General features: G+C 47.5%; 1 protein-coding gene across 3 annotated transcripts in view; it reads left to right on the top strand.

The window, feature by feature from the left end:
* The first annotated feature begins 13,702 nt into the window (after positions 1-13,702).
* NTM (neurotrimin) overlaps positions 13,703-20,851 on the top strand; it is a 956,964-nt gene continuing 949,815 nt past the window's right edge. For 2 of the 3 annotated variants that reach the window (XM_069566687.1, XM_069566684.1), the window contains exon 1: positions 13,703-13,973. In XM_069566687.1, coding sequence (XP_069422788.1) covers positions 13,892-13,973 — 82 coding nt within the window. In that variant the 5' untranslated portion in view covers positions 13,703-13,891. The remainder of the gene's footprint in view (positions 13,974-20,851) is intronic. The other variant, XM_069566688.1, reaches the window with a different exon arrangement.

Here is a 20,851-nt window from a genome sequence, read left to right as displayed (position 1 = left end):
CCCAGGGATTGAACCTGAGTCCCCTATGTCTCCTGCATTGCAGACACATTCTTTACCTGCTGAGGCAAAAGCTAATAAAATTGTAAAACCAGTGGCCAGGTACTATTTAAGCATTGAACAATGCCAGTAACCACCCATCTCTGCACTTCCTTTTAAGTAAAGGAAAACAAAAATTGATTTCCTTTTTTAAGGCACTGCAAGTTTTTTTTCTTTGTTGCTTGTAAAAATGTTTCTAATGGGCATGTATACCCACTGAATTTACTTCTAATGTTTCTTGTTGTCTAAGGATGTCGCTGAAGACTATAGATTTCTTTGGTCACATGCCAGGGGATTTAATATATAACACTCTCTTTTATAAATATTTTTTAATTTTTATTTGAATTTCTGTTTAAACCAGGATTTCTCTTTCCAAGTAATTTCCCTTATTTCTCTCTTAAGTCCTAAGTTTATTTTGATCTGAGAATATGGTTCATAGCATTCCAACCATTAAAATGTTAGAGTTTTTTTTTTTTTTCTATCTGAACATTGTTGATTGGTGAAAATTCTGTTATATTTGAAAAGTAGGAGCATTCTCGATTTTCTTAATTCAAAAATTTTTCTTTTGGTATCTATCATCTACCTATCTATAGCTATCTATCTATTAATGTATTTACTTTCAGGTTGCTAATTTTTTATTAAACTCTGACTACTATTTTTTTGATTATTTATACTCTCATTTTTTGAGAATTGTACTAACAGTTTTTGTGTTAATTGTAGAACTGTCCGTTTCCATTTCCCCTTGCATATACAAAGATTTTTTTTGCGGGGGGGGGGGGGCGGGTAACCGTTCTGTTCTTTTCCATAAAGCTTGGGACTATCATTTCTTATTGGTGCGTCGTACTATGCATCTGGTGGGACCACTCTTTTTTGTGGTTAGCCTAAATACCTTGATTTCTGTTCTGTTGATATTACTATCTTTGTACCTGTTTTTGTTATTATCCTGGCATATTACTAAAACTCCTATGTTGCTTTATTTTACATATATAGCTACTAATGGGGCTTCCCTAGTGGCTCAACAGTAAAGAACCCTCCTGCCAATGTAAGAGACGAAAGAGAGGAGGGTTCAGTCCCTGCGTAGGGAAAATCCCCTGGGGAAGGAAGCAGTAACCCACGCCAGTATTCTCACCTGGAGAATTCCATGGACAGAAGAGCCTGGTGGGCTAAAGTCCATGCGGTCACAAGGGTCAGACACAATTTAGCAACTAAGTCACCGATACCATAGCTACTTCATGGCCTAGAACCAAAATCTCCCCCAAATCTGTGAATCTCTGTGTTTTGGTAAAGTTAATATACTTTTATTTATTGGTAGTATAATCCTAGCACTTTTCCTAGGTAGCTATCTCTATGTTTTCTATTTCTTATTCTTTGCAGTTACTTACTTAGCCCCCTCTCAGGTTTTTTCTTGCTGCACTTTTAAAGTTGTCTGTGTTTTATGTTTTCCTTTTCCTTTTTGTTCTTTTATTTTTTTCTCTCAAATAGCTTGGATGTTATATATTTCCATTTTATTCAGATTATCCATACATCTTTAACATAGAATTAAATGTACTTTTCTAAAATGACCTAGAGTTAATCATCAGGGTTTCCTTTCCCTAAGGACACAGAATTTTAATATCCAAAAAATTTTCCTGATTTCCTGTTCCATTGCTCTCCGACTGGTCAAAACACTTGGTTTCCTCTATCTTAAAAGCAGCTGATTCTTGAGTTTCAGATGTTAAGTATTATTATTTTTTTTTTCACAAAACCATAACATCCATAGTTTTTAGATTTAAAATAATACTGGTTTCTTTCTGTTATAACATCACTTTGGTGTTTAAAATACACTTTAGCATTTTTGGATTATTTTTCATTATAATCATGTTTGATGCACCTGGCCTGATGCTGACCAATACCTAGCGAAGGTTTTTATGGCATCTCATCTTTCATAAGATGTCTCTAGAATCCTGTTTCTGCTGTTATTTCACTGCCACTACCTTAGTGTGGGCCATCTCACCTTTTTTTTTTTTTTTTTTGTAAGAAGTAGATTTTCTTAGAAAGAAAAGCGCTCCACAGAGTGTTGGCCATCTCAAGCAAGAGTGGCCCATCTCACTTTTTGACTAACCTCTTCCTTTGATCTCCCAAATGATGGCATTGCTTCCATATGAGTTAGCATAAACTAAAAAAAGTCCTGTTTTTGCTGGAAACCACTGAGATTCTTTTTTTCTTTTTTTTCCCTTAATACCAGTGAGTGCCATTCATCTTGATTAATTCAGTTATTTTTTACAACTGCTGGTCAGGCTCCCACTGACACTGAACAACTTTAGGAAAAATGCCAAATTTGCTAATCGTTGTCTGTATAGTGCTTGCAGTGTCCAGCTCCCAGTAGGTGCTAAATCAGCACTGGACCTTCCATTAAATGAGCCAAAGTGTGCCTGGGCGGTGAGGATGCAGGGTGTCTGAATCTGGACAAGACAGAGCCCATCACAATGCCTGCAAAGCTGGGGCCCAAAAAATACTTGCAGGTGGTTTGATTTATGAATTCAGGCCTTTAAGTCTCTTCAACCTGACAAAGAAACAGACTACAGCTCTGTATCACATATAAAGGAAATAAAGACGTTTAGCCTGTTTACAATCTGACCAATGTTTTTCTTATTTTTTAAAGATTTTTTGGTTTTAAGCCTGGACCAGTTTTAAAGCTGCTATTGAATTCGTTACAACATTGCTTCAGTTTTATATATATATATATATTTTTTTTTTGGCCCGGAGGCATGTGGGATCTTAGCCGCAGACTAGGGGTGGGATCTGACCCCCTGCATTAGAAGGGGAAGTCTTAGCCCCTGGACGCCCAAGGAAGTCCCTCTTCTAATGTGAGGACATCATTTGGAATCAGAAAGCACAGTGTAAAGGCTGGGGGTCAGACCTCATGGGTTCCCCTTCTGGATGGATTACACCATGTCACCCTGATCTTTTTCTGCTCACTTTTCCATCTCTAAGATGGGGAAAGAAAAATAAAGGTGAGCAAAGCACACCATAAGAACCACTGCAGACAGGAGAATTCTAGTTGTCTTTTCAGCACTTTCACTTTCCCAGTGCTTTTTGGACTGAATTATGACTGTAAATGAAATAGATACATGTTTGGTTGTGAATGTGTATGGTGGAACTTTCCGCTTTTATTAAGAATCTCACCTCCTTGCCCCATGCAGGTGCCTTCCTTGTGCAGTGACATTTCCACAAACATTTCATTTCTAATAACATCAAATACAAACATACTCGTTAAAGCCACTTTTCCTGTGAGACTGCACAATGGTATTTCGGATTTCTGTAAGAGATGAGGGCCGTGTCTATGTGTACATGTTCCTATCAACGGTGGGTGACAAGACCCAGAGCACGGTGTTGTGGCGGGGGGACACTCTGGAATCTCCACCTCTCCTAGGAACATCCCTCTTTTGAATGGAATGAACACAGGGAGCCAGTCTGCCTGGAATCACTCCTCCTCCCATATGTTAGTAGCTAATTTTAATGTATTTCGATATTTCGCCAACATATTACACCGCCCAGAAAGCCTTTCTAGATTTAATGCAAGGGGGAATATACTAAAGCCTAACTCATCTATCAAGTCAAGAAACTACTCAATTAAAAAACAAACAAACAAAAGAAATCAAAGTTAGAGCCAGTACGAATCAAAACTCTAATGTAAAATCTATCTGTCATTTACTTTAAAAAACAAAATAATTATGTGCATCTACCTGCCTGAACCATAATTCTCTTCTAGCAGGAGAGTTAATATATATTCTGAGCCAACCAAGAGCCGATGGCTTTAGGTATGTGCTGTGTTTAATTCTCCAGGGTTCCTTTTGCTCCCACAGTTTGCTAATGAGGCGTCTGTAAGTGGCACAGCTGAAGGGTCCTGAAAGCAATCCCAGTGTGTGAATGGGACTCTGGGAGAAGCTGCCTCTTGCTCACCTCAGTGGCGGCACAGCTATTCTGTCTCTTTGTCTGTCTCATAAGGTGACATTTTTGTTAATGTGTTTATTGTTCTCATTACTTGATCTCTCACTCTGTGTGTGTGTGTGTGTTCTTTTTCCCCTCTGTGTTACATAATAACGACTGATGCCTGGACCAGTGGCAGGAGCGGAGGGAGTCAGGGACACTGCTCGTGGCCACCCTTCACTGCCCACGGGGAGTGTGTCTCTTCATCTTCCCTCTCTTCAGGACGTCTGAGTCTTAAAAGTCCCATCACTGCTCTAAGATTGCTTCCGGATCGACCATGCTACCATCGTCACTACCCCAGTCTCCCATGCAAGGCAAGTGACATGATAACAATGACTGCAAATATTTTAAGAAAAGGTTATGAAATAGAAAATGCAAACATTCTTTGAAAATAGAAATTCACCATAAGAATGTACAAGAGTTAGTGTACAGATCCATTCATAAACAACAGAATAGTTCTTTGGCAAGATGCCTCAAAATTTGTGCATTTTATTTTCCTACCATTTAGCCTTTGTATTACCCTAACCTAAAGTGTATACAGAATGGTGGGAACGGGCTGCATGCAGCGGATAATGGCTCAGCGTTCTTAGCCAGACAAAGGGCAGAGCACTGGGTGAGGGGCTCAGCACACCGTGGAGTGATTCAGGACACTGTCTCTGTCTTTTTTCTTCTGAGTGTAAATCAAACGCTCCAGCTTTCTAGGCCGCTAACTCAACACCTTTTATAGGCACTTAATTCTCTCAGAAATTAAAAATATATACATACTCCTCATAGAAAATACCATTATTCTTCAGCTTGACACATGATTTGATTTTAAGCCTTTCTATGTCTCCTCTACATCCTACTGTGGGTTGGAAGCAGTCAAATGTGTATGATGAATGGCCACTGCTCCCTGGGCTGGTTACCTCTCAGGTAGATGCTGCTGCCACCCTCCAGGAAGGATGGCTATCCCTCCCTCCCCTGCAGAAGCCAGCCTGTGAGAGTGGTCAGTGAGAGTCGTGAGAAAGGCATTGGCTTTGATCCACTTTAAAGGAGAGAAGGGGGGCAGTTCATCCATGCTAAGTGGGACCATCGGGCAAAGGTTGGGAGGTGAACGTGGGGCTCCGGGGAAATCAAGGTGACCCAACCTGGTGGGTTCCAGGCTGCCTGTCTAAGGATGCTGGCCCCCAAACTCACTGGTTCCAGAGGCAGCATGTGGACAAGCCAGGAGTTTGATAGGAATATCACGCCATGCCTTCTTTCCACTAAATCTCCTGTCTCCTGCCTCAGGACCACCAGGAAGGCTCAGCTGGGCATCACTGTTGGCATGCCCAGCCCCTGGGGTCTCCACCCTCATGCCCTCCTCCCATCTCCCCCATAGCCCTGATTCCTCACGGTCACCTCTCCTTTCACAGCCTATGGTTTGTGACAAGCTGAAACCCCTTCACCCTGAACTCATCCACCCCTTCCAGGTATGGCCACACATTGAAGAATTCAGGGCTTTCAGTTACAAAGAACACAATTTGGGTAAGTGAGGAAACAAGGCTGTTTTCTTGGGCATCTCAGTTTGGGGAATTGGGACACACGCTGGAGTGGAAGGAATGATACTGGACGAGGAGCCAGGAGGCCTCACTCTGCTCCTGGTTCTGCTTTAACTCAAATGAACCTGAGCAGGTCACCACCCTTCTCCAGACACCCTCTCTCTGTGGGAAGTGAAGGTCGGGGAAGTCCACGGACACGTTTCTGGATGTCATGTATTTCGCAGTCTTCCCCAAATCTGGCTAGCAGAATTCAGCAAGTTTCTACGCTAGTATAAGGCCAAATGATTCTTGCGCTTAGTCCCTCAGTCATGTCCGACTCTTTGCAACTTCACGGACTGTAGCCTGCCAGACTCCTCTGTCCATGGGGATTCTCCAGGCAAGAATACTGGAGTGGGTTGCCATGCCCTCCTCCAGGGGATCTTCCCAACCAAGGGATTGAAAGAGGTCTCCCACATTACAGGTGGATTCTCTACCATCTGAGCCATCAGGGAAGCCCCAGAAATACATAAATCTTTCTTCAGACCAGACTCCTCTTCCCCAGAAAGTCATCAGATTAGATATTTACATGGAGGGAAGTGGCCAAAAGCAGCAAAGTGACATTTTATTGTTGAACAAGGGGTGTCATGAACCCCCACGCAGGGAAGTGGGCTGCTCCAGGTCCCCAGGGACCCTTCCACCTCCAGGTTTCAGCCTGGCTCTGCCCTCTATTCAGATGCCGGGGCAGAGGCTGCAGACTCTGCTGGGACCCATGTGTGTGACTCCTGGAGGAGTCTGGGAGCTGCTGCGCCACAACTCACCCAGTCAGAGTGGGAGAAGCACCGGACGCGCAGCTGTCCAAGCCCTGAAGGCCAGGTGGGAGGGGGGCGTCCTTTGAGGAAGGATCTTGGCTCACTGTGTGTCCTGCCAGAGTACCCTCCAGAAATGCCAGTTCTCCTTGCTTTCACTGTCTCAGATCGCTGCAACTTCACTCCTCTATTTAATTCACACCTAACCTCTCGGCCAGCAAGACCGACCCCCCACCTATGTTTTCTTTTTGCATCTGTGACTCTCTTTCTGTTTTGTAAATAAGTTTCATTTATACCATTTTTTGGGGGGGAGGATTCCAAATGTAAGGAATTGGATAGCATTACCAATTCGATGGACATGAACTTGGGCAAATTCTGGGAGACAGTGAGGGACAGTGAGAACTGCATGCTGCAGTCCATAGGGTTTCAAAGAGTCGGGCATGACTTAGCGAATGAACAGCAACAATACCGATTAAAAAAAAAAAAGACCACACCCAGGGGAAGACCAGATGACACAATCTCTCAGCACCCTTGGAAACACGGCCTCAGACCCACCAGGCTGGGTCTCCCTGACCTCCCCAGAGCCCCAGGTTCACTTCCAGCCCTTTGCCCAGTGGTCCTATGCAGCGTGGATGAACTGCCCCCTTCTCTTATTCAAAGTGGGCCAAAGCTGATGCCTTTTTCAGGGCTCTCATTGGTCACCCTGCTGGGTTCACCTTGGGACTCAGTTTCATTTGCATTACAGACTGGTGAGAGGCAATCAGCAGGGTCTGGGTGTGGAGAAGTCCTGGCCAGTGGCGACCTGGGCAGCCGTGGACACAGTATAGTCTCTCTACTTGCCGGCGACGGTTGAGAGCATTCGGCCACCAGAGATGCTGTGAGGGTTAAGTGAGAAGATGCACGAGCCTGCAGCACAGCTCCCAACATACGGGGATGCTCACTAAATGGCAGCTCACTCCCTCCACCCCAACCTACAGGAAGAGGCTCTTGGTCCATCTTGACTTCTTCTCTGACCTTATTTTAATTTCAATTTGATAATAACCTTTTTTTTTTTTTTTTTTTAGTAAGAGACCACAGACACCTACATCTCTACCTAGGACTTCAGACAACATCTAGACATTAGCCATCTATAGGGGTCACACAGAGTCGGACACGACTGAAGCGACTTAGCAGCAGCAGCAGCAGCAGCAGCAGCAGCAGCAGCAGCAGCAGCAGCAGCAGCAGCAGCAGCAGGGGAAGTCGTGTGGGGATGGGGGTGGAGCAAAAGGTGTCTGTGTTCATCTGCCCCAACGCGGACCTGTCTGTCCAGGCACTTTCGGTTGCAAGAGACAGAAACTCAGTCCAAGATACTGTAAGCAAAGAAGGGTGCGTGTCTCCCTTCAGGCCTAACTTGTCCTACTTCAGTGACGCCCTCTCCCGTCAGTTCTCATCCTGGTTTTGGTTCACTTCATTTCCTTGCAGACTTTCTCCACCTGTTAGGAAAGTTGTCCCCTTGAGCACAGTCTGTTTCCACATAGCACCTAGAAAAGTCTCAGGGGAGAAACTGATTGGCCAGCCCCGGCCGCCTGCCCACCTTCACACACAATGTTCCAGCTACATGGAGCTGATTCCTGGGGGCGGGTGGGGGTGCAGTGTGCCAAGTCTCCCTTTCCCCAAGCCTGGAGAATACTGCTGGCCTTGAGCATCCAAAGGCAGTGACTCTCTGCCATGTTCACGTTGAATATTACCCAACACTGTGACTGGTTTTCTCGAGCAAGCTGATTATAAAGGCATTGGAGCCAATGTGTGTATTAGACATCACAGCAGATCTTTCAGAGTCTTCATCTTGGTTCATCCACATCAACTCTCTGAAGCACACATTATTATTTCCACTTTAAGGACAAGATGGGCGGAGATGAGATGAGAAAATTGAGGATTGCAGAATTGAAGCTGATAAATGGAATTAGACTCAAATCCAGGTCTTTTGATTTTAAATGCTAAATTCTTTCTGTTATATTACTGTGCCGTCTGGCTTCTTTTCGAGATGATGACGATAACTCGTAGAAACTGATGCCAGATGCCTGTGCCTATAATTCCAGTTAGAAAACACAGACCGTGCTCCTCCTGTAGGATCGTGGATTTAAATCTGTGTCCTTAATCTCTGTGCTGCTAAGAGTTCAACCTTCATTGTAATATCAGCTTAGGCAAATTATCAATACATCAGGAAATCAGCTCGAAGTTGACTTCTCAAAATAGATCCTATAGAATTCTGGTATTATTGGTACCTGGGACATATCACCTCCATTCATGTCAAAAGTGACCTTATCCACAGGAGTCACACCCCAGATAGCTTTCCAGGGAGACCCCTTGAAAAGGCAGGGACCATCTTCTTCCCCACCATGGCTTTCTCCCTCCCAAAGTGACACCTGCAAATCAAAGCTGGGCCCCTGCTCCTCCCCAGGTGAGGGAGGGTGGGCAGATCCCTCCCCCGGAGGCGGAGCACCGCGGTCCAGCCTCACCCAGGCAGCACGGCCACAGCAGGTAGAGCAGAGCAGAGCAGCGGCTTTTGTTAACTCCTGCACATGATGTCAGGGCTGCTCTTTAGATGGAAGCCCCTGCGGTTCTTTCTATAATAGCTGCGAGGAATCAAACCCACTGCCCACACCCCTTCCCTCTCCTCCCACCCACACACTCTCCTCTTCCTGCCTCCTTCTCCTCCCCAAGGGCCTCTGTCTCCAGCCTTGGATCAGGCCCACCACGTGTGATCAGTTGCCACTCTCCTCCTAGGGCTGGAGGGCTTGCTGTCCAGTTCAGCGAGGGGCCAGGAGCACGTGGCCAGTTCACAGAGAATCAGTCCCCACTTGCCCTCGCTCACTGTATAGAAGCTTCAGCTACTGATGCTGAACAGTGTATGAAATGCCATCCTGGCTGCCTCTCCTCAGCAGTTAGAGACTTCATCCATTTCCCTTCCTTATTCCCCTTCCTCATTCCTTATCTGCAAACAGAAAAGTCACGTCCTCAGTAAAGTTTTCTTAACATCAAAGAGTGTGGACGGTGAGAAAATACCATTCTGCCTAGGACAGGAGACCCTTTTCTGATGTTAATTATGTCTTAGGACCATTCATCCTCCTCTCACCCTTGAACTGAAAATAAATGGTGTATATCATGCATCTGGCTGATCCAAGAGGCGAGTCTCATTGTCCTGCAGATACCTGATGAGAAGTACTTGAGCCTTTGAGTGCAGGGAAAGGAGTTCTGATTGTTGAGTGAGGAGCTGAGATTTCCGAGGGTCCCCTCCAATCAGAGCTTTCCCTAATCAGGACCTCCAGAGCACAGAATCTCTGCTGGACCCAGGCCACCCCATACGCAAGGACCTGATCACCCACTGTTCGGGGCAGTTGCAGCAGAAAAGATTCCCAGCCCTGGGGCCTGAAAGATTGAGATTAAGATGGAAAAAGGAAAGGAAGATTGCTGACTGCCTCGACGTGATCCATGTATTAGGTAAGGAATGGGCCTGGTTGAACAGACCCATGGGTGTGGAGTGCCCAGGACTGGCTTTCTCCTCTGTAACTGTATTAATGATCTGTTGAATATCCAATAGGCCTATGCGCTCAGCCCATGTCAGAGGAGGGGAACAGATGTCTTCTCCATCGTGTGCTCCTGTGAAACATGAGGGCCGCTGGGAAATTTTACTCGGTGGTAAATCCAGCCTTGAAAGAGCTATAGCTCTCCAGACAGCTTAGCACCGAGCAGTACTCAGAGCCCAAATTAGACTTGTGGTTTGATGGCCCCTAAGGAGAGCTTTCGCCTTGGTGAACGCACAAAGCGATTCTGGAATAATGCCTGCCAGGAGCTTAGTTCACAAGCACCAAGAGCTCCTCCCAGGGACACGTGGCAGACCACTTCAGTCTCAACTTGATGAAAATGGCAAAACTGTGAAAACTGGCTGATGGTTATGATGGTCATGGAGTTAGAGCTAGTACCCCTATATCAAATGTGAAGTTTGAGGTGTCTCAGCTGAGGCTCCCCTGGCCCCTGGGAGGCTGAGCCTAGGGTTTCGACCAGCCAGGTGCCCGCCCAGCCTGTGTGGGCCATCAACAAGCTGTGCTGCTGCTGATGACAAGTGTCTGCTGGGTGTGCCTGTGTGTGCCAGGCATGGTTACATTATCTGTGTATAGAGGGTAACTAATACAGATCAGAATTTGCGCCAAGTTCATTTTTTTATCTTTTAAATTTTTACTGCAACCTAGTAGGGCAAGATCAGGGCTCACAAACATGTTTCAAGAGCCCCAAAATTAGCTGTCTTTCTGTCTCTTATTTTTGATTTTATGGTGTCTCTTGACTACATATTCTTCTCTCTGCTTTAGATCTGGTCTCTACCTCACTTTCAAGGTATTTTATTACGACTCTCACCATCTCCACAGGGCTTTTAAAACCTGTTGTAGAAAACACCCATCTATCACTTTTTGGCATTTGGGTAAAATTACTAATTGTCTGTGCCAATCAGTTGCAACTTGATTACTATTAAAAGTAGCACATGGGAGACTTCCCTGTTGGCCCAGTGGTTAAGCCTTTATCCTCCACTGCAGGGAGTATGGATTCAATCCCTGGTTGGGGAGTGAAGATTCCACATGCCTTGCAGCCAAAAAGCCAAAAAACGTAAAATAGAAGCAATAGTGTAATAAATTCAATAAAGACGTTAAAAATGGTCCACATCGAAGTAAGTCAGAAAGAAAAACACCAATACAGTACATTAACGCATATATATGGAATTTAGAAAGATGGTAACGATGACCCTATATGCGAGACAGCAAAAGGGACACAGTTGTAAAGAACAGACTTTTGGACTCTGTGGGAGAGGGAGAGGGTGGGATGATTTGAGAAAATAGCATTGAAACATGTATATTATCATATGTGAAACAGATCACCAGTCCAGGTTTGATGCATGAGACAGGGTGCTCAGGGCTGGTACACTGGGATGACCCTGAGGGATGGGATGGGGAGAGAGGTGAGAGGGGGGTTCTGATTCATGTCAACGTATGGCAAAAACCACTACAATACTGTAAAGTAATTAGCCTTCAATTAAAATAAATAAATTAATTTTTAAAAATGGTCCACATTAAAAAAAAAGTAATATACAGGTTTTCCTATATTTTCTCTGTGGATGTTTGTGCTGTTTCATGTAAATTTTAATATCATAGGCTATTAACAATAGCAAAGGGGTTATACAAAAGAAGGTCTGATATCTGTTTGAGTCCCTCGGAGTATTTAGCATAGGATAATATTTAGAGGTTGGTCTGAGAGACAAATGCCCAGGTTCACATCCTGACTCCATTGCTTACCAGCTGTGCGCAAGTTTTCCTTGAGTCTCAATGTTCTCATCTGTAAAATGGGCATGATAATTGCACTATTCATAGGGTTGGAGAATTTAATAAGAGAAAATTGCATAGGAAACTCCAGCCCTCACGCCTGGCACATAGCAAGCGCTCAGTAAATGATGACTAGAATGATTTGTTTATTATTGTGGTCACACTTATGGATGTTTAACAGAAAGCGGTGAACGTACGGATTTGTTGCAGGTCAGGGCGAGGACACTTGTAAGTGTTCTCTGCCTCTCCTCCTAACAGCTTACCAATGACTCGTCATCTTCACCGTCACTCTGGAGAGCAGAGAAGTAGCGATGACAAAGCCACCATGCCTTCTGTCCTGAGCAGTTATCACTGAGGCCACAGTCACTGAAGCATCTAACCGCACAGGTCACTGCACGGAGCACTGCGCAAGTCCGGTCTAGAGATAAAGTACTTGTCCCTTGGGAGTTAGAGACAGGAACGGCGTTTTGACGGACTTGTGAATTAGATTGCAGTGGCTTAAAAAAAAATCTGTTAGCATAAACACCTTTAAAATGAAGAGACTTGAGACACAGTGCTCTGGTTGTGTGAGGGGAGGACCAGGTGACCTGCCCACTGTTGCTCTGTGTGTTTGTAGCTCCAGCTGGGTCCAGATATCCAGACCCCAGTGCTCCTTCGCCTCGGAGTTGTCTGGCTGCACACGTGCAAGGGGCGCTCTCCTTCACACACAACACAGGGTGAGCAGTGCCTCTGGGGCTTGTGTAAAACGGCAGTGGTGTTTCCAGGTAACCTGTGCACTCAGTATCTACCTTCACTCTATGCAGCTCGGGGATGTATACACTAACATTATTATGGGGTTTATAAGGAAGTACAATAATTACTGTGGAAATCTGAAAGAAGCATTTCAAGAATATGTGGGTTGAGGCATCATGATGGTACCAGATATACCAGAATCAGCTAAGGAAGGTGGTAAGAACCGGCCAAGTTTTCCAGAATTTTTGTTCACATCATAAAAATTGCTTCCAATAAGAGAAAAACCATAAACTAGATGGTCAATTTTCACTGCCCTTAGAAGATCTCTCAAAAAGTCCTCACATCTATTAGATTATCTCTGTCCGAGTTATAGTGTACCCATCAAGGATGTGCATATCTGCAGCTCTCTGAGGACATTTGGTAACCACACACAGTCTATATCTGGAAAGTTCATCAGTGTGTCTAACTTAAGTCTGTCTTGCTGCAGTTTAAATAAGCTGCAAGCACTTACATTATTCGCTGTCGTGCATGTAGGTTGCCCGAGGCACACAGAATAAACTCTTCCCCTGCTCCCTCTTGGATGAGCTTCTTCAGGTGCAGACTGCAGTCCTCAAATCTCAGGAGCTCTCTCCCTTTTCATGTTATCATATGCACATGGATGACTTCAGGAAATAAATTAAGTGAATGAAATATAGGTGTAATGCAGGTATTCTGAAACAGGAGTGACAGGAGAAGAAAATAAAAAGTTATTTACTATTTTCCAAGCAATGAAATAGGAGATTGATTGGAAAAGGTGAAAGATGAGAGAGACAGAGCAGGAAAAAAAAAAAAAAAAAACCTGTCATTGAATGATATTTTCATCGGAGAGGAAAATAAATACCAACAAATGAAATTTGACTTATCTTTGCAAGTTTCACCAAGCATGAAAATGTCCCTTTAAAATTTCTAGTAAGCAGTGGCTGGCTATGGGATTTCTCCAGTATAAAGGGAGTCTGAGTTCAGGAGGCCAGGGAATGCCAGAGGAAAGGAATTTTTTGATGTTTGGGGCTCTGAGACTGTCAGTTTAAAAAATGAAGGTAATATAGAGGGGCCAAAGTGACATTTATCATGCCATCTCTCCAGGCTCCTGTCTCTTTAATCAGCTAGCCTGATTTGCCCAGTAAATGATTCCTGAGAGTGTGTATGTGTGTGCGCGCGCGCGCGCGTCCCCGCGCGTGTGTGTTGTAGCTCTGTCAATCCTTGGATTAGAACCAATGATTGCAGCTCGTAGGAGGGCTGTCCAGGGCCAGATTGTACGATGTGTCTCAGTGCCAGAGTATGAGGAGAGATAATTACTGAGAAGTCACACTCTCCCATCCTTGGCTTTCTTGTGGTGTCCTTCAGCAAAACAGTGGATTTAAACCTCCTTCCTCCAGCTCGAGAGCAACGCAATCTGTCAGGAAAGAAAGAAAGAGAAAACCGAACCTGACAAAAAAGAAGAAAAAGAAGAAAAAAAAAAATCATGAAAACCATCCAGGCAAAAATGCACAATTCTATCTCTTGGGCAATCTTCACGGCGCTGGCTGCTCTGTTTCTCTTTCAAGGTAAGAGCTTGCTATTGATCTGCCTACAGCCGACCCAGGAATTGTACAGTGTGCTGTGGGTGATTCGCAGACTCTCCGAGTCGGCTCTGCTGTATGGTTTGCAGGTGGAGGAGAGAGCGTTCGCTCGCGTTCCGGCAGCATGGCTGGGACGTTCTCCTCCCTCCCAGGCTGTGAGGGTATTGATCCGATTCTGGCTGGTAGGGGAACGGGCGGGGGATGTATGTACATAAGAAAAGCGTGTCTGGGGCTCCTGTTTGGTAACGTGGCTGTGTGCTGGTCCCCTGGCTGTACATTCTTGCACTCACTCGATGGATGGAGACCCATGGAAGCCGGGGAATTAAGGATTCGGAGGGCGGCGGGGAAGCTAATGCGTTGCTTGTGGTACTGGGAAGAATTTCGAGAGGAAACTTTAAATGTCTATCCACCAGTAAACTTGCAAAGCTTCTGCAACGAGCAAATGGAAAATGCAGGCTAGGCATAATCAGGTAACTACGCTTTGTGGTCAGAAAGCCAGCTCCGAGAGGGCTGAATCAGTCTGCAGCGGAGCTGGGCAGCCGGGTTAGTTTTCTGTGTGTTTGGGGGTGTGTTTGTGGAGGAGAGCAGCGGGAGGTGGTTAAAAAACAGATAAGAGGCTGCGGGAGAAAGCAGGGCTCTGTGATTCCGGAAAGCTCTCCTAAGTTGAAGGAAGAGAGGCAGCAAGAGTCAAATGCTAATATTCTGTTTCTTTCTCTGGGAAGCCAAGCCCTCTGGGCTGCAGTCAGGGCCGGCTTGCCGAGTTGTGGTCCTGCTGTGCTGGGGTGGGTGGGATTCACTTCAACCTGGACTCCCCTCGCTGCACCGGGGGTTGGGGCGGGGGTGCCCAGCGCTCTGTCCCAGCTCCCACCTCCCAGCAGGCTCCCACCTCCCAGCAGCCGCTTTCCCTGCCCACCTGCTTGCCCCGCCCGCCCTGTCCTTTGAGGATCTGGCGTGCGCCTCTTTCTCATTAAAGACCCCTGCGTTCTCAGGGACTGAGGTGGGCAGAGAAACTTTCCCCGGCAGGTGGCCCAGCTCCGTCTCCCACAGGACCCCACTTGGGAGCTCAGTGCTGGCTGCTATGTCCCCAGAGGAAAGTTGGCTCCCGGTGGGCGGGGGTGGAGAAGGCTGTGGAGTCCCACCCATCCGGTTCCCTTCCCCACTGCAGTACGGGGCTCTTGCGGTCGGTCCTCATCTCTAGTCCCTTGAGTTCCCCCTGAGGGTGGTCTTTGGGGACTCCCCTTGCCGGAGTTGCAGAGGCGTCCACACAGACCCACAGGAGGTGGGCAGAAGGACCAGGCTGGGAAGGATCAAATGCCTGCGAACCCTCGGCTGGTGCTCAAAGAGCGGGGAAGGGGACCCTGCAGGGCTCTGCAAGGATGCAAGGAAGTCCATCCTATGGGATCTCCTTGCCCTGCAGCTCCTAGCCATGGGGGCGGTGGGGGGCATGGGCCTCAGGGTCTCCGTCCTCCCCCACGGGGCAGTGGGTGTGAGCGTGAAGGAGGCCACGTGGAGGCAGCCCTGACTGACTCCTCTTACATAACATGGAGCAGAGGCAGCATGCGTGTGTGTGTGTGTGTGTGTGTGTGTTCACGCGCACTCCTGCTTGTACTTGGGTGAACAGAGGCTCACCCAGTGAGACCAGGGCCCCAACTGCACTGGGGAAACTGAGCCCAGAGCCAGGCAACCTCCAGGTAACAGCTTCCATCATGCCAACCGCAGAAATGAAAACCAAATGGGGGCGGGGTGGAGTGAGGGGTCCAGAGGAAGGGACAGGGAAGGTCCCAAGACATCCATCATTTCCATCCGTCCTGAGGTCTGAGTCTCTTCCATTTTAACCTCTGTCTGGAGACAATCGCCAAAATTCCACCATCCACAGCCCCACTGGCAGCTTGCCAGGAGCCCCAGGGCCATACTGGATTTACATATAAATTAGCATACGTGATTTTTTTTTTCATCAGAAATAAATGCAGGGAAGCATAATATTTGCTCATACTTTGAATCATTTCCGAATCGATGAGAAGAAAGCGGGGGTGTGAAGTTCTCCCCTGGGGAATTCTGATTATACACTCTTGTTGCCATCTTGGGTGGGGACAGGGGTGACTGGGTTACCCCAGCCCTCCTCACATTCTACCAAATCCTGAATTTCCTAAGACGAATCATGGCCCTACTTGCACTATCCATCTCGAACCAGCTTTCAATAGGCTTCCATGTGTCAGAAATTAACCGGGCTGCCCAATTTTAAGGCAAAGTGACCCCTGAGACCTACCCCCACCCCCTCGAGCCATGTGCCAGTTGGATCAGCCAAGGTGATGTGTGTTTTCTCTTTCAGGGCATGGGAGCTGGGGTGGGCCAGTTACCTCTTATCAAACTCACAGAATTACTCAGGCAGCCAGGTCTTGCCTGCAATAACCCACCCCTATTGCATTGACCTGCTGGGACTAGTTAGAATGCAGTACACATTCTAAGGCAATTTTTTTCTTCTCTGTTTTTGTTTTAGGCTGGCTCTTCCTAGAGCCCTTACTTCCTGGGCTTCTTGCCTCCTTGAAAAGGTGTTGGGGGCTAGGGGTGGTTGATGGACCCCTCCCTGACCTGCTCCTCACCCCAACTCACAGCCACCATGATCCAGCTTAGAGGAGGAGGGAGTCAGCCCCGATTAGTGACGGGGGAGGGTGGGGGTGATTAGCGCCCAGGGGCTCTGGCCCTAAGACGCTCTGGGGTTGATTAGCCAGAACTCCTTCTTGGCCCTGGGAGCCAGAGAAGCTTCTGGATGAGGCGCTGTCCTTTTCAGCTCACCGCCCACCTCCTGCCACAGAGAGGCTCAGAGAGGAATGGCTGGTGTACGGCATCTTCTCTCTTTCTAGAGACCTGACCATTTCTCCTTCGAAGGATTAATGCTCCTTTCAACACCTTCCCAGGAGCTGGGCTAGATTCCTGCCTTACCTTTCTCATTTTCTCTCATCTCCTCACATCCCACGTCAACTACCTGCCCACGTATACAGCAGCAGGGCAGAAGGGAAGGGAGACGAAATGGAGCTGGGTTCCCCTCTTTTTCTCTGGGAACCGGCGACACGGACACGGTTCAGTTGGGCAGATTGGCCAAGTTCCTGCCACTCACAGCAAACACTTGGGTGCCAGCCGCAGCCTGAGCTGGGCAACGCTTCTGAGATGGGGCGGGGCGTGGGGGTGACAGATGAGACCATAATAATGTTTACTGGCAGAGTGAAAAATTGGTTTGGGGAGATGGGCTCCTGGGCCTGATGTAAGTAAGCATTGTGGGCACTTGGAAGCATGGCCAAAAAAAAAAATTTAAGGGGAGATGACAGAGGAGCTTCACAAAGTGAATGCCAGCTGCCAGGCTTGGAGTTTCCAATGGGGGAGGCAGGAGGCCCACAGGCAAGTCGTGGAGTGCATAAGAACTGCAGCTTCCCTCCACTCTTCACACCCTGGGACTGCCCTCCGGGCACTGGATGGAGGTGGGTGCAGAGTCCCAGCCAGGGGGGCTCTCGGGTGGCAGTTTCAGGCTAGTCCTAGGGCTGGCTCTTCCCTTTCATCACTCTTAAGCCAAAGTGAGCCCTGGAAACCCTTCTCCGCAGCTGTGGCCTCTCCCCCTGACTTCTGTGGTTTCTCAGTGGCCTCTCTTGTGGCACGGGGCTGAAGGGTGCGGAGCTGTGTCCCTGGAGGGCCTCTCCTTGTTCCCTGCTTGAGTGCTCCAAGGGGCACTGTCCCTAGCAGCTCCCTGAGGATCTGCCCCTGCTCCCTGGCAGCCCTGAGGTGCAGCAACCCAGGCTGGGGCTGGCTGCCTGTCATGGATGTGTCACACCAGTGTTGACTTCAGCCACGGTTTATCCCTCGGGATGAGGTGTGCTCTCCGGACATCCTAAGAAGGGGTGACCGGCAGGACAGGTGATTCCGGAATATGTAGGAAGATGCTAGAAGAATGATGTGCGATGCTCTCACTATCTCCGTATGGTGAAAACACTTCGGAGAGGATGACTGTGTCGAGGATTTGTCTCTGTTCCAGATATTTTATGTTTGGAGCTCATGGCCTGCTTCTGCCCATCAACTAGAAAGATGAAGGTGTAAAAAACAAAACAAAACAAAAAAACCCACTTTCCTTTATATTTAACCTCAGCAGAGGTCCTATGGACCCTTCAAACACTGTAATGGGCATGCCTGTCTGTCTGATTTCCAATTGCTTCAGGTGGGCTGAACACAGCTGGGTGGGGAGCAGGTACATCCGAACACAAAGTTCCCCATGACTTCTGTAGGTGACAATACTTCCCTCTGGCAAGTCTCCCCACCTGTCTGCCAGGCCGGGGAGCAACTCCCCCAAGGGTTGTAAAGACTCATTAATGCTTGTAACGCAGCAAACATGTGGTGCTAAGTGGAGCTCCATGCTGAGCCTGCTGGTATTTACGCAGCTCCTTTCCTTTCTGCTCTACTGGCTTGTTACATGTTTACTTTATGTCTGTAGTCATTTGAAATTCAATAAAACTAATTACACATAAAAAATGAAAACATGCAAAAATAAGGTAATCGATGGTGTGCAGGTACGATGGGGTCTTGGGTACCACAACCTCTGGGGTGTCTCCTCGGCCGACCTGGTGGCAGGGCCCTCCTTCTCTTAGAGGATGCGTGATCGAAGAGGACCAGGGGGATTTAGAGGAAACACGTGGGACCAGGCCTCCTCACCCTTCCCTAGTAGGAGGAAGACTTTTGCCAGGAAGTGTCAGGGGGCGGGGTCAATGGCAGAGGGGCGGGGCCCTGGGGGAGGGAACAGGGGAGGAACCAGGAGTTTCAGAGAGTAAAAACCAGATGCAAGCTGGACTGGCAAAGGGTGGAAAGAAGAGGCTCCCGTCCTCTGCTTTGATTGATTTCATTCAGCAACCTCTAGAGCTTATGTTTTATGTATTTATGTGTGTGTGTTTCTGCAACCTTCTGAACTGAGCCTGCCCTTGCTATGGCAGCTTAAGCTTACAGGAGCGTCCATAGAGGAGATGTGCGTGTCCCTCCACCATCCCTCTCCTTCCCTCTCTCCCCGCTTCTCCCTCTCTTCCTCTCCCCTCTTCTCCCTCCCTCTTTCTGCCCTCTCTCCCCCTCTTCTCTGCCCTCCCTTTTCTGTTTCTCCTAGTCCCTTATTCTTTCTTCCTTTCATTTTTCCTTCTCCTCCGTGGGAAAAATAATTGATCAGCTGACAGATCTGGGTCAAGCTGGCGGGGGCTGCTCTGCCTCATGTGGGCTTGCCTAGGAGAAGGGGGGCGGTCTGTCCTCCCAGGTCACAGGAGCCCAGATGATACACTGCAATGGTGGGGGGGGTGGCAAGGAACCAGTGGGGAGTTCATGTCCATAAGGTTGGCTGGGGTCCCACTGAAGGCAGCGTCCCCAGCTGTTGCGTGTCCGATACCCCAGGGCTCCACATCCTTTTTCCCTTTGCCTCTTTCCTGCTTCTGTTCCACTTGTGCACCCTACTTGTTCCAGTTTCTTCCCTCATCTTTCTGCTTGCCCCTCCTTTTTTCTTCCTTCCCAAACCAAGACAGGAGATCACAGAATCTCCCCCCGCTTAAGTCATATTAGAGAAATGGCCTTTTGTTTATTTGCAAGAAGAAAAACAGAAACTCTGCCAGAAGAGCTCTGTAAGTCATTTGCAAACTGCAAAACAAACCACCAGCGCTTCGCATTTCCATTGCTGAGAAAAGAGTATTTCAAGAGAGACTGTCAAGCTGAGAAACCAAATATTGAAAAACACATTCTTCAGCTCTGTTACTGACGACATCTTAGGTTACTAAATTTGATTTTTTTTTTTTTTTGGTTTCTTGACGAGTATTGCCCTTTACAGTAATAAAGGACTGTTGAAAAGATGGACTGGTTTTGGCTTCAGCAGCTCATTCAAATTCACTCTCCAGAGGTGCCTCCTTGGCTTCATCTTGGTGGTGTCACCAAAATCCAGTTCAACACAGACTAGATCTAGTTGTTCACTCGTGCACTGGTTCATCACCCGGCGAGTGTTTACTGAGTTCCTTTTACGTCCCCTGCATTGTTGTAGGTGCTGGGAATATATCAGTGACCAAATCAACTCGACAGAGTGCAATCCCCAGATTTGATTTGACTTTTTTAAAATCTTTTTTAATCACGTTGGGAAGAGCCAGCAGGAATATCAGAAGTAGGGGTGGAGGGGTGCTGGGTGCCATAGTCTCCTGCCCAGTTGCTTGTGTACATTACGATGGGTGGCAAGAGCACACCAACCCTGGAGGCTTGCTTTTAGATGGGGAGCGTGGGAGAGCAAGCGCAGCCAGGCTCTGGGGTCATGGCGTCAGAGGTGCTGCCTCTGTTGCTCCATCGTGACTGCTGGCCGGAAGGGCTCAGGGATGTGTGATGCTCCCTCCCTTGGCACGTGGACAGCAAAAGCTGCTGTGAGGTATTGGCTTGGTGACCACTGGCCCTTGTCATTGTCATTCTAGTTATTGGTTGGTTCTTCCCACCACTGCCACCCTGGCCAGCGGCCTGTCCACCGCTTTCATACCCTGCCTTCTGCAGAGAACGGGATGGCCAAGGACAGCAAGGGGTGGGGGTGCTTACGCAGCAAGTGGGGCTTGCTGAGGCAGCTGATCAGGGTGAGGCGAGTTCAATTAAGGGGACCCTGAGGGTCTCCTATTTTAGGGGGGACTTAAGATGACCTCCTTTCTGAGAACCCTTTCTTTGCTACCTACCTGTGTGTTCAGTCATGCACTGAGCCCACCAGTCCTTTCTGCTCTTAGGAATTTCCAGGCCAGAATACTGGAGTGGGTTGCCATTTCCTTCTCTGCTACCCACTCATCACACCCTGATTTAGGGTTCCTGGAATGACAGACAAGCGTCGTCATTCA

This window comes from Ovis canadensis, chromosome 21 (assembly GCF_042477335.2).
Source record: "Ovis canadensis isolate MfBH-ARS-UI-01 breed Bighorn chromosome 21, ARS-UI_OviCan_v2, whole genome shotgun sequence".
In the NCBI taxonomy this organism is placed as follows: domain Eukaryota; kingdom Metazoa; phylum Chordata; class Mammalia; order Artiodactyla; family Bovidae; genus Ovis; species Ovis canadensis.
The sequence above is the reverse complement of the archived record's forward strand: the minus strand, read 5'-3'. Positions and strand labels throughout refer to the sequence as shown.